General features: G+C 34.2%; 1 protein-coding gene across 3 annotated transcripts in view; it reads right to left on the bottom strand.

Moving 5' to 3' along the window:
- ASCC3 (activating signal cointegrator 1 complex subunit 3) overlaps window positions 1-13127 on the bottom strand; it is a 252815-nt gene that overhangs the window by 87027 nt on the left and 152661 nt on the right. For all 3 annotated transcript variants that reach the window (XM_015621225.1, XM_033512859.1, XM_033512858.1), the window contains 5 exons: window positions 12487-12678; window positions 11939-12163; window positions 5531-5650; window positions 1365-1529; window positions 449-535 (listed from right to left, as the gene is read on the bottom strand). In XM_015621225.1, coding sequence (XP_015476711.1) covers window positions 449-535; window positions 1365-1529; window positions 5531-5650; window positions 11939-12163; window positions 12487-12678 — 789 coding nt within the window. The remainder of the gene's footprint in view (window positions 1-448; window positions 536-1364; window positions 1530-5530; window positions 5651-11938; window positions 12164-12486; window positions 12679-13127) is intronic.

The raw sequence follows: 13127 nt of genomic DNA, 5'->3' as shown, positions 1-13127 counted from the left end.
GAATTTATGGGAATTTATCGTTCTGCCAATCTAATATTGTTTTCTGCAGAAAATATATCAGAGTTCACGTCGGTGAGTCCTGCCTCGTTCCTGATAAAGCAAACTGTTCACAGAGACATTCAATAATGCTTTAAACTTCAAACAGAAAAACTATCTCATCCCTAGGCACACTATTCAAATGGACACTTAGCTTCACCTGTTAATAATTGAAGAGCTGAAAAGTTCTTAAAAGCATTTAAAAGAATTACTCAAAGATCCATAACTAGTTATTAAATGTGCACTACAGTTCAAGCTGAACTATGTATAAAATTGAGTGAGAGCATATTATGTTTACTTAGAAAACGTTTTCTAATGGTGCTTATCATTTAACAAAACTTATGTCTGTAAGCAATATCTATGGAGTAACTACTACAGAAGTGTCTAGTTTCAAGACATTCTTTAGCTTTACCTTTATCTGTTCAAACTCCTCAGCTTTTGATACTATAGCAAGAATATCACCTTCGGTTTTATGGGCATCAAACAATTCATTGAAAGTCTATTAAAAATAAAAAGAATTGATTTGTCACTGAAAATAAAAATATACATATAGCAGAAAACAAAGAAACCTTCACCAAGAATTTAAAAGGCATATATGTCTAAAATTAAAGTTATAGCAAGACCAGGGTGATGCAATTCAAACAGGAACAAATTCCATTATGAGTTTTCAGCAGTTTCAGAAAAACAGTGCTTTGGCCACCCCAAAATCAAGAGACATGGAATGTGGCCATTAAAAAAAAAGTCTAGGACATATCTGACTGAATAAATATGTGAGATTAATTATACATAGTGACAGTAAACAGTTAATAATTATTAATGCTGAGTCTTTAGGTTTTATTCAAGGAAAACACTTATTTGTTAAAAAAATAAAGATGTATGTGTACATCAAATCGAGTTTCCAATACTACAAAATTTTGTACATGTTTACAACACAATCTGATTACAGGGTTAAAAGTTGTTCAAGGTTGTCAATATGATAGGACTCTCCCAGAGAAGGTCACCTGTTAATAGACACTACACTGCAATGTGCTATAATGTACTAATGGTTGCACACACCATGAATATCAAAATGTTTTTTAAAATTCTCCTAAAAAAGTCAGAAAGACTATAGAAATTTCAAATCTCACTTCACACTGAGTCTAATTTCCAGTATTGCTTGATATTTAGCTTCTTTCTTTTTCCTATTTCCTCTCCCCCCACTTCAGTAAATACGATTTGAAAATACAGTGAACAAATCAGCTACATATTCTGTAGTATCTTACAACTATTTCAGGTATACATTAAAAAAGAAGGAAAAAACCCTCCAGAAACAGGACATCATCTTTTACCTCTATAGTATTGTATTTGATATAGTAGTGGCTAGCAGTTCTGCCTAAATCTGTTGAAGAAAAAAAGCCAGTCCGTTCTTCAAAGCGAATCATGCGGGCTTTGTCCAGCTTTCTGCCAACTTCAATAACCAGTTGTTCTCTGTGCTTTTCTAGACCTGGATCCATCTAGACATGAAACACACGCATTTATTTGCATAAAAGAAGTGTTAAATAAATAATTTTCTTGAGATAAACCGGTCACACAAAGTCAAAAATCTGATAAAAGGAAGATACGCTTATTAAATCATTACTTTCTTAAGATCTCAATAACAGTTACATTGACATTACAGACCAAAACCTGTACATACAGGACAAAATAATCAGAATGAAATTTCTTTTACAATTAGTTGGGACTAGCAGTACAATGGAGACCAATATTATTTATGAAACAGTAGCAGGATGATGAAACAAATTTAAACTGAAATTCTTGGGAGATGTTTTAATGATAACATATTCTTCATTAAATTATCATTACTGTATCACTTCAAAAAACCATATTATCTTATGGCACCTTCTGTTTATGAAAATGGCTGAAGATATACCTTTCTGTGTAACTGACATGAGGATGGCATTAATTGCATTGATAATAGATTAAGAGATTAAGCTTCAAATCGGGTAATTTAGATGTTTCCTAGCAAAAAAACTTTAACATCCCCAAAAGCCTTTGGTATGTTAATTGGGGTATTCTAATTAGTGAGTTGCAGATGTACAGTAACATTCATTTTAAAAGCACACCAAGGAGATTCCTGTGCCCAACACCAATTCTATTCATATCAAAGTTCAGGAACTTGGACATTTTGTCCAACTAATAATGCAATTATCTCATTAGTACATAAAAGGCTGGGAAAAACTCCCATCTGAGCAGGACTGCTGTATAATTGTGTGTTTCCACATGAGGCACTTGGGATGCCCACACTGACAGGGATGAGTGATAAGGGATTTGTAGTTATGTTAAACTTCTGGTATATGTGCACCTGAGATATGGCTCTAATTAGAGAAGCAATAATTAGTTGAAAAGACTAAAACACTGTTCTAGTCCACAGGCAGTATCTTATTTCATGGCTCGTGTATAGTTCAGATTTCCTACAGAATAAGTTATACCAGCCCTCTTGATAAATCTGAAACAGAGATGCCTGACCAAGACAGCAAAAAGGAGCAGGCTTTAAGAATTGTTATGCCTTCGTTTGCTCTGGTTTTCCCTGGGCCAGGATTCAGTTTCACCTTTGTGCAGAAGTACATCATCTCATGGTTGGTGAAGCTGCAGACAAATGTAGTCATCTCCACAAAGCAGCTGTGGGACTAGTTCCTAGTATTCCATGTTTGCCAGTTACCCTGAAGCTGTTTCTCCTTAGTTATGGCTTGCCTTAGTTTCAAGTCAAAAGCTAAGATGGCAAAGGTCTAGACTTCTTTTCTCAATAGTAAGTCATGCATTGAGGTCAGATTTCAGAGCAGAGCTGGTCAAAAGAAAGTGATCTAGATGCCAGATGTTCAACATTTCTTAAAACTATTGTGGGGGAAAAAATTAAAAAAATATCAAAATGATTCCCTACTCCTTTAGCAGTCCAAAGTACCTGCCAATCTTTTGCCTTACATAAAAGCTAAAGCTGCAACAGCACACTAACATTTTTTGCAAAGTTTTAACTTTAAAGGAAAGGTCACCAACTTGAAAAAGCTGTGAAACAATATTTGAGTTTAGAGAATCCATGGTGAGCACCCTTCTTGTTGAACTTGCATAATTAGAAATCCTCACAATAAAGGATTCAGCCTAGAACAGCATTAAGTCATTCTCTTTAAAATGAACCTTGGCATGTCCACAGTAAGAAACTGAGCAGGTCTGAAGTATGCATATGGAAATTTAAGAATGCATGATAAAGTACATTACTATTCATAATAAAGTACAGTATTATTATCCACACTGTTTTCTCTAACTTACTGAGAGCAATGTTAGGCACAAGCTCCTCTAATTTTTATATCTAAACATAAGTTTTATGGTGATAGAAAGCTCTCCTGAACTGTGGGAACACCAAAGAGTGGAAACAATAAAAAGGAGAAAATAGATGAAAGAGTTTATTTAATCCAGGCACCTTTTCACTGGAACCCAGCAGCATGAGAAAATGCCTGTAGTTCATACTACAGGCTTCACTATTACAACATTTGCATTTTCACCACTTTTTCCTTCCACTCTTTGCTTTCTCTTGCTGCTCATCATTAATTTTGGCTATTTTCATGGACCAGTAATAGGCATTATTGGCATTTCTGGCAAACAACTTGAAAAATCATAAAGCAGTGGACCTGCAGAAGCCTGCTCCTGGGTGTAGCCCAGAAAGATCCTGGGTACTAAAGATGTGCATGCGGTTGTGTGGGTGCCCTAAAGTAATTACTGGATGTGGTGAGCACCAGAGGAAAGGGAACGGAGACTGAGTTTTCACGATCTCAGTCTCATCAAACAGCTAGGAGATGTGATCCACGAGGGATACAGGGATTCTGAATGGATAACACTGACTGTCAGTAAAAACAGATAGAAATTGGCATACTGCAACATTACTAAAGTACACAAAGACACCAGTTATGAAAATTGGATATCTATACCCAGAATGGTCTAACTGGCCAAAGCTTTGGTTATACCTGCATCTGGCACAACGGCATCCATACAATATCACACATAAGCTTTGATGTTTAAAACTGGTTTGTCTAGAAAACAAGGGGATTTGCACTGGTTTTGCTCCTACATGAATGGGTAACACTTCACATTAATAATTATATTATATGTTACTGTCTTAACTCAAAATATGAATTTCTAGTATTAGCACATCAAATAGGAGTAGAAAGAAGATTAGTGGAAGAATATAACAAGTGCTGGCAATCCTCACTTTCTTAGCAGCTAAATAGAAACACTAGAGCAGGGGGAAGGGGAGAAACTCCTGTTCATTATTTTTAAAATTTATTAAAAATATTTCTGTTAGTGTTTTATTGCTTTTTGCACCACTTATTATCACCATGGTTAAATTTCTTTTAATCTAGAATTTGAAAGTGAAACAAAAATAAGGAATTTATATTAATGGAACAACAACATTCTTCTCAGTAGCAAATCAATTTTTGCTTCTCATTTATCTATTACTTTGTGCTCGGCATTATATATTGTTATATTAACATAAAGTAATTTACTATATGGCTTTTTATGGAAAAGAAATTTGAGATGACCAGAGGTCTAAAGGTGTCTGCAGAAGCTTCCTTAAGCAATAGCACACCTATTTCCACTGCAGTTTCTGCTATCAGAGACAAAAAATATTAAAGAACTGTCTGCTGACATAGACCTCTACATGTCTCCATGACCTAACAAATTGGTGCTCACGATGTCAAAATAAACTGCCAAGTCACAAAATGGATCTTGACATGAAATAAGTTGGAATTACCATACAGTTGTGAGTTTGAACAGCATTAGGCTCAATTAACCATGTTTAACTATGTTAACAGTAAATGATTATAAAAAGTTATACAAAGAAAAAGGTAATAATATTTAGATAATCTGTAAACTATTAATCTTCCTAAAAATTACAGATAATGGAAAAAAACTTGGAAAAAACCCTTATATAAATGTGCTCTGATTCATATCACAGCATGGAATGCTTGTAAATAAACAAAAAAATTTCCAAATAAATTAATAAAAAAATCTTATAATCAATAAATCATATGAAAGAAAATATCACCCAATTTAAAATGTTATTTTATAGTTTATAAAATATTAAGCCATGAAACATTCTAAAACAAAAGCTGACGGGTGAGGGGGAATCAAGCAACTCAAAAATGCTTTTTTTTATCATTTAAATCTAGTCTACAAAACTGAAACACTGAAAACAGCCTAAGTTACAGTATCTGTGTGATAAGAATGAATGGTGTCCTTTGGAGCATAACTTGACCAGTTAAAATGTATTTTTATGTGAACAGAAGGGGCCTCATAATTCAGTGTTAAAAACACACTGCTACAGAAAATATCTTCCTTTTTCTAAGCACTTTAAAAGAATTGCTGATGTCAGGTTAAGTAGAAATAGCAAATATTTATCCTCACATCAGGGAAGGATTAGAGACTCAGAACAGGTTACAGATTTTTTTTAAAATGCATTTTATACCTGATAAGCTTTGTGACTGATGCCATATACTAATGGATTTGCTCTCATCCGTACATAAAGATAAGTGTAACTTATCCACTTTACTGCTTCTTCCACATTAGTTACTGTGCCAAGAGCAATCTGGAAATAGGAAAAGAGAGAAAATTAAGTATATATGTTACAGCTGTACATAAGTTCTTGGCTGAAAAGAGATTCAGAGTATTAGCATGAGATTAAAGAAAATGTAGGGATATTTCCAATTTAAATAAGTTTGAAATAATCCTAAAACAATAACTTGACCAATTTATGCATCTTTATCTTGTGAACATGCAATAACATGGGTTGCTTTGACACAATACTATAGATACAGTGACCATAAATGATCTGTCCTACACCTCTTATGACTTTTACAATTAAATGATGCTATTGAGCACACTTGTTATAAAAATAAAAAGACAAAGCAAAATAATTCTATAGTGGATATGGCCAAGGTAATTTAAAGAAGATTACTTGAAAAGAAAAGTATCTCCATTTAAAAGATTAATTTCATCATGCCAATGTGAAAGCACTATCAGTTCCTAAAAAAAATGATACCAAGAATCTTATGGACTTTTCTTCCTCATACTTGGCAATCTCTTTTATATAGAGTTTTTATAAATAGTTTTCTCCTTTTGTAGCTGTAAGTCAAACATACAGGTACCTGCTACATTTTTGTTATATCAAAATATAACAAAATTGAACAGGTAATATTCAAATATATATATATGAAAACATGCTTATTTTTATTTTAAGGCTAAATCAGGTATACCAAACCATTTTTTGTACCAAGTAACTTTTTTTATTTTTTGAAAATTCAATACTTTTGTCACCAAATTGTTGACCACACACACATTTTCACTTGATAACTTCACCTCTGTTTCGTACTGGTTACATTCACAAGAAGCATTTACCACTTAATTCCAGTTAACCTGATTTTAACAGAAAAATTTAATATTTCCTGCATGTCCCATGAAGAAACTTTTTTTGGTTGTTGCTGGTTGTTAAAACAAGCAAAAGTCTCTCTTACCAAAGTTCTGTGATCCATTACTGGTTTTTTTAAAGCTATTTTTGTTTTATTAGTGTTTGGATTTCATATAAATCTGCCACGTGACTTGGCAGAAATAATAATAAAAAAAAGTCTATAGAACTGAGTACATATGTGTGTTCAGACTGAAGTACCTAGGCCTTAATAATGATAGTGACATTCTTTTTCAAATAACATAAATATCTGGTAAATATTAAGAATGAAAGCCGTATCTGCCTCAAGTAAACTTAAATCCAGCAAAACCTTGTTAATGTCAATGTCTAATAACATGGAGTAACCCTAGGCTTTGCTTAACACATTTTTCAAGTGGTATTTTATTCTTCAAAAGCGTAAGGAGGTTGGGGGAAGTCCCACTGTATTGCTTTTCAAAGCATATAGCTACATAATGCACTGAAGTAGCAACAAAAGCATTCCATTCTCCACAGACTACTACAGGGAGAACATGGAATAGAGCCCACAGGTTTCTTGATTTGTACACAGGTTATTTGGAGCATTTGGTTTCTTTGCATGACTCTAATATCTTTCAGTGCACAACCTGAAATAGCTTAACAACACAGTCCACTAATAGCATTTTAAACAATCATTTTCATAATCATGAAAACATAAAAATATTCTTTTTACTGAACACCATGAAGACAAAAAGCAAAACAAAACACCCCTCACTTTTTCTTTGCCTCATTTGTTCAAGTATCTTATTCTATTGCTATTATATTCTATTCTAATGAATTATTTTAATAAGTTAAAAGCAAAACTGAAGGAAAAAAGCAATTGTGAAATACAAATTCACAGTTTCAGATCTGGTACTGAAATCTAATACTGTCCTTCTTCCCCCAACTTCAGTAATATGTGGTCAAAAAAACCTAGACTAATTTCTAAATATTTGCTGCCATCTAGTGCTCAAGTAAAGTTCTTATGGACTGAAAATTTATCCTACATTAAAGCAGAATGAATGATCTAATTTTCCAGCATTTCCTCAACTGTGTATTAGGCATTTAGCTACAGATGGCATAATTGATGAGTAGAAATATTTATTATCTTGACATTGTACTGTCCAATTGCACCAATTGTCATAAAATTCTTCTGATTTTTCACAGTTCAAATGTAAACAATGGTGTTTCATCACTTACAGAATGCAATTTTGAGTACATTTATCCAACCGACTGTATAATTTTAAATTACAGCAATAATCAGCATCATAATTTTACCTTATTTTGCAGAGACTGAGTTGCCATCATTGAGCAATGTGCTTAGCAGCATTTATTGTTATTTATTTCATTTTGGTCCCCATTTTTTTTTTTTTACAAATACTATATCACAAACTTTATCAAGTTGAATGATATTTCAGAGGATGTGGTTTTGATTTTCAAAAAAAGTGTCAACTGATATAAATAGCATGGCTTTTGGGGTCAGTTTTTAAAAAAATTAGTTTTTTCTCTCTGATATTTCTGTAGATAAGAAAATGGCATAAAAATATTACTGATAATATATACTGAACTTATTATATAGCACAACACATTCATTTTTTACATATATGTGCCTTTTCCACTAATATGTCTGTTATTGTTGTTTAATTGAGTCAGATTACACAAAGAAAAAAATCTACATATAAATGGAATATTTGTTGTTAAGATAAGAGCAAGGAACCTTTCTTACAACCTAATAAGCAATTTTCTGTTTCCTTTGGAAACCAGTGGATTATAATTATTATTTCAGCACCATAGAACTATGGTCTTATTCCTGTGAAGCTTTTGAAATAGTTAATGCTACTAGAATTGTCCCAAGTCAGACAGAATCTCCTGTGCTTTGCCCTATACCCAAATCAGCCATTCAGTCAGCCAGCTGAGTGATTTTATTTTTTTTAGGAAGGATTCTGAAGGAATTTTTCATCTCTTCTGAGCACCCTTTCTTTCAAGGCAAAAGATTAAGAGGTTTGTCCAGACTAAAAAAGTCACCACGTTCTACATTCCTGTCTTCAGAGGAAAATCGCAAGCACATGCAAGTAAAGCACACACCCTGGGGAAGGTATATCCACTGTCCAGCACTGCAAATCATTTCCTAAGCTCTCTGGGGAAAGGAGACGTCCCAGCAACAAGCTGGAGTCCAGCTGTGGTTGTCAGGGAGGGCTCTATCAGGTGGAAACCATTAGGGAAGGAATGGTGACCTGCATTGTATGAGCTATTGATGATAGTTCCCAGATAAGTTAAAGTTTATGGTCCAATTAAACCACATCCCCTGCATCTTATCTTTCTTCCTGTATTTCCAGAAAAGACAGCCATAGGTATTTTCTGCTTGCCAGCTGGTCAGCTGCCCCAGAACTTATTCCTCTCAACTATGTACCTTAACCACCTGTTTGTTTTATTCCTTTTTACATTCTATTATGTCTGCTGGCAAAATTTCAGCAAGAAAAGGAAAAGGAAATCTCCATGCCTGCATTGACAATCACTTACAATTTACTATTCTGCTAATTTTTAGGAGAAAAGACCCCACAAAACCAAACCAAAACTCAGATCTACAGGAGAGAATTCACAGTGGACTCACATGTTGATACACACATTCTAAGTCTTAATTTTGGTGTCAACTCAATGAAGTTGGATATATTTCAGATTTTGCCACTCTGTAGCTCTCCCAGGAACCAAAGCACTGAAGCATCAAGATCAGCTGTCTCTGAGGTTAGGTAACAGCAAGTGCTGAAGGGCAAAATGTGGCAATGAGGAAGAAGCACCATATAAATTTCTCCTAAATTTTTTAACTATTGCATCTCAAAGTTAAAGGTATTGGCTTTGTACTTGCTATCTTTAAATGGATTTTTATTCCATTTTTGAACAGTTTTTAAAGCACTTTTCTGTTTAGAAACAGCTCCCTGTAGAGAGTTCCACTGTCTAACTACCCAGCTGACATGATTTTGTTTTCTAAACCTGCCACTGGCTCATTGCAGCCACAACATCCTGGTTCTTGTCCCAGGAGAGATGCAATCCTTTGCCACATTACTTCACTTATTACTTCACAAAACTCTGTCATAAAGTCTTTTGTTGTCTTCCGAAGCATACAGAAAAATTGGTGGGTTCTTTTCACAGAATTTGGTATGTTTCATTGCCCACCCTCTCTGAAAATTTTCTGTTTCTAGAAAATTATTTTTTATACGGGGATTAGAAATACCACAATTTTTTTGCACTATTGCCCACATTTTCACTCCAGGACCACATAAGTCTAGGTACAAATTTCAAAGCCCTGGATTCCACTTAGCAATTGTGTGGCTAGCATTATATGCTGTATTACCCCAAATATCTGAGTCGTTCTTACCATCTACCTATTTCTGCCAAGAGACCTGGTATAGATAAAAGCAATTTCATATTCCTCTGGAAACATGAAGTCTTCCCATACTTCCAACTGCTGCCTTCAGCTTATCAGCCCTTCTTTCAGCTACTGGTGTGTCCACAACAAATAAAGAATTTAAGCAATTCAGCAGTGCTTCTGGCCTTTATTTTGTTTCTCTCTACAACTAGAGAATAAGCATTTGGATTTCCTGAAAGACTTGTAATAAAAGCAGATTCTGCTAGTACAATAATATTGTTTTATTATCCATCAGTGCAGATTTCCTAGTGCTAACAACAGGCTCTGTTATGGAGAAGATGACAGTAGTCATCAACACACTTCTCTTGATTTCTGTAACAAATCAGTCAAAACCCATGTATTTTGTAACCATACAGTTGTTTGTTACTACCAAAGGGCAGAAGATGACTAAAATTGAACGTGCTTCCTATGACTATATCCTGATTAATATGATGGCATAAATTTTAAAATGTAGGGTTTTTTTCCAGAATGGTGCAGCCTACCAGATAAACTTAACAACTTAGTCTAAACCCCCTGTATCTTTCTCAGAGACTTCCACTTCGATCAAATCAGCATACACAGAAGCTTAGACTGATTCCAATTATAAGGAAATTATAAAGTTACTTTCCAAAAAACACTGTCACAATAGTTCCTTGTCATTGCTCATAGTATTGGTTACCAGTAATCTGGCAGGTACTAATTTTTCCAGCATGTTATGAAAGGAGGTTAAGTAATATCACACATGCTGCTATCATGCCCTTGCTATGCTGTTGTACTCCACTGCTATTTCTACTAGCAATGGTGTATCACAGTGATTAACAAAATTCTGACTGCATCTTCAGCTTCTGTAACTGTATCACTTTATGGAATCTGGACTAATTTCAAAGCCATGAGCACATTGTTCTTTTCAGATTACTACCATTAAACAAAATCAGAAAAAAACCCTAACTTTCTAATTTTTTTTAAAAAGTAGTAAACTCCTCTGCTGTGAAAGAAAGCCTACCCAACCCTTGTTTCATTGTCTATTTCATGTATCTCAAAAAAACCCCAAAGCTCTTCTATGAAATCCAGCTGGATTTTTTTCCTAGTGAAAAGTCACATGCTATACACAATTCTCCCCTGACTAACTGGGGTGCTGAACAACAACCACAGATAATCCTGACCTGCACAACCAACTTTAGGCTGTAAATTTTTACTGAAAATGTGTAAGTTGCTACTATGCAGTTTTAAATAACTGAATATCCATCTAGCTCCACTTAGGGAATACTCAGAGGTGTCTATCTCCAGGATACTTAAGTGTTGTAAAAAGAAAAAGGTTAAGAGCAATATATTTGCCCACTGCAAGTATGCCTTCCATTTATTTTTCCTTTTTATTTTGTGGTAGAAAGAGAGGATGGGTTAATTGCAAAAGTGATGAAAAACTAAAATAAACAAACATGTAAGAATTGTGTAGATAAAATAACAAGCATATTTAAAAGACTATTCTTAATAGACCAAACAAACCTTACATCTTTCAAAATGATAAGCAGTTCTATATCACTAGACATTTCAGTTTAGCTAAACTGCTTCATTTAACTGACAAATGTCCAGTGCCCTTGAAAAAAATGTTAAAGCCTAGTCCATTATTCTTCCTACACTGCAGTCAAATATGTGAATTTGGTTATATACAGAAAGATAGGCTTTATTTTTTTATGAATTTTACTTTTCAGTTATGCAGAACACTTACTAAACTCTAAAAAAACGCTTCTGGTTAAAAGGTAAATGCAGCATTGCTACAGTTTTATGATAATGGTATTTTGACCCTCCATGCTACTTTGAATACCTAATATCTTTTCTAAAAGGCCACCCATTTTCACATATGTAGCAGTTCACTTAAACATATACCCCCCTACACACTAAGAGTAATAAAATATGTACAATGAAAATTTTATTAAGTGTGACAACACTGCATTTTTGTTTCAAATAATGTAAACCCTTTAAAGTTTGCTAGTTTCTCTAAACAAATCAAAGGTTACCTCTGCATTTAGGTTGTCTGCAAGGCTTTCAAGAAACTGGCTTTCAATTGGGTTCTGCTGTGTAAGAAGAGTCAGGTAATGACTGAGTTTATCATGAGTTGTAATAATGATGCCTTCTCCGAATTTGTCAAACTGAGGCCGTCCAGCTCGACCAAATATCTGCATGACATCTAAAATTCCAAGGTCAACAAAGGAGCCTCTTTTTGCAGCATATATTTGTGTTCCCTGGTTGAGGAAAAGTTAATAAAAATTAACATAAATACACATGAATATAATCCTGATGAGCTGAATACTGAAATTAGGCAAATATAGCATGATTTCAGAAGTGTACTTTAACTAATCCTTTCATAATCTTTGATATATTTAAATCTTTACTATACAAACTAGACTCCCACAGGAGAGAATCAGTTTAATGAGATATAAATAACATTTCAAGTCAATCAGATATTTCCCCTTCCAGGCCCAAAATTCACAAGAGATCTTGCTATCAATACTTTACAGGTTCCTTTTGAGACAGATAACCCCTTGCAGAGTAGGGAAGCTCTTACCTTAATAACAACAGCATGAGCAGGCAGATTGACACCCCAAGCAAGTGTAGCTGTACAAACCAGAACTTTGATATGTCCGTTAGAAAACAAGTTCTCCACCAAACTTCTGTCTTGCCGCAGCATTCCCGCATGATGAATGCTAAATCCATCTGGAAACAGCTCACGTAATTGTTTATTTCTGGATCTCTGTACCTAGAATGGACAAGAATAACAATGAAATTCACTTCTAATTACAGCACAAGAAGTACTGTATTAAAAAAAAATACAGGAAAAAGAATTGAATATTATTATGAGTCAAAAGAAAGGAGCTATTTCTATTAAAATTGGACTTTCCATCAAGGCCAATTTGTGATGATTTTCTATAAATTAATATTTCCATATTAATTTTCTGAAGAATACACTTAATTGTATAAAAGACTGGAAGAAGTTTAATCTTTGTACAGAAGTATTGTTTCAATTAAATGGAGATTCAAGTTAACCAACAGTGAGTACACTGAAACTGAGAACTCATCACTTTTCCTTAAAAGCAACTCTTTCAGACTGTGCAGGCAGTTTGAACAGGCTGGAGGCAGCAGGCCACACACTATACTTACCATGAAGGAGGGGACACCCTTCCTCACCACCAGCCATTGTATTATATT

This window comes from Parus major, chromosome 3, assembly GCF_001522545.3.
Source record: "Parus major isolate Abel chromosome 3, Parus_major1.1, whole genome shotgun sequence".
Lineage (NCBI taxonomy): Eukaryota > Metazoa > Chordata > Aves > Passeriformes > Paridae > Parus > Parus major.
This window is presented reverse-complemented; position numbering and strand designations above follow the sequence as displayed.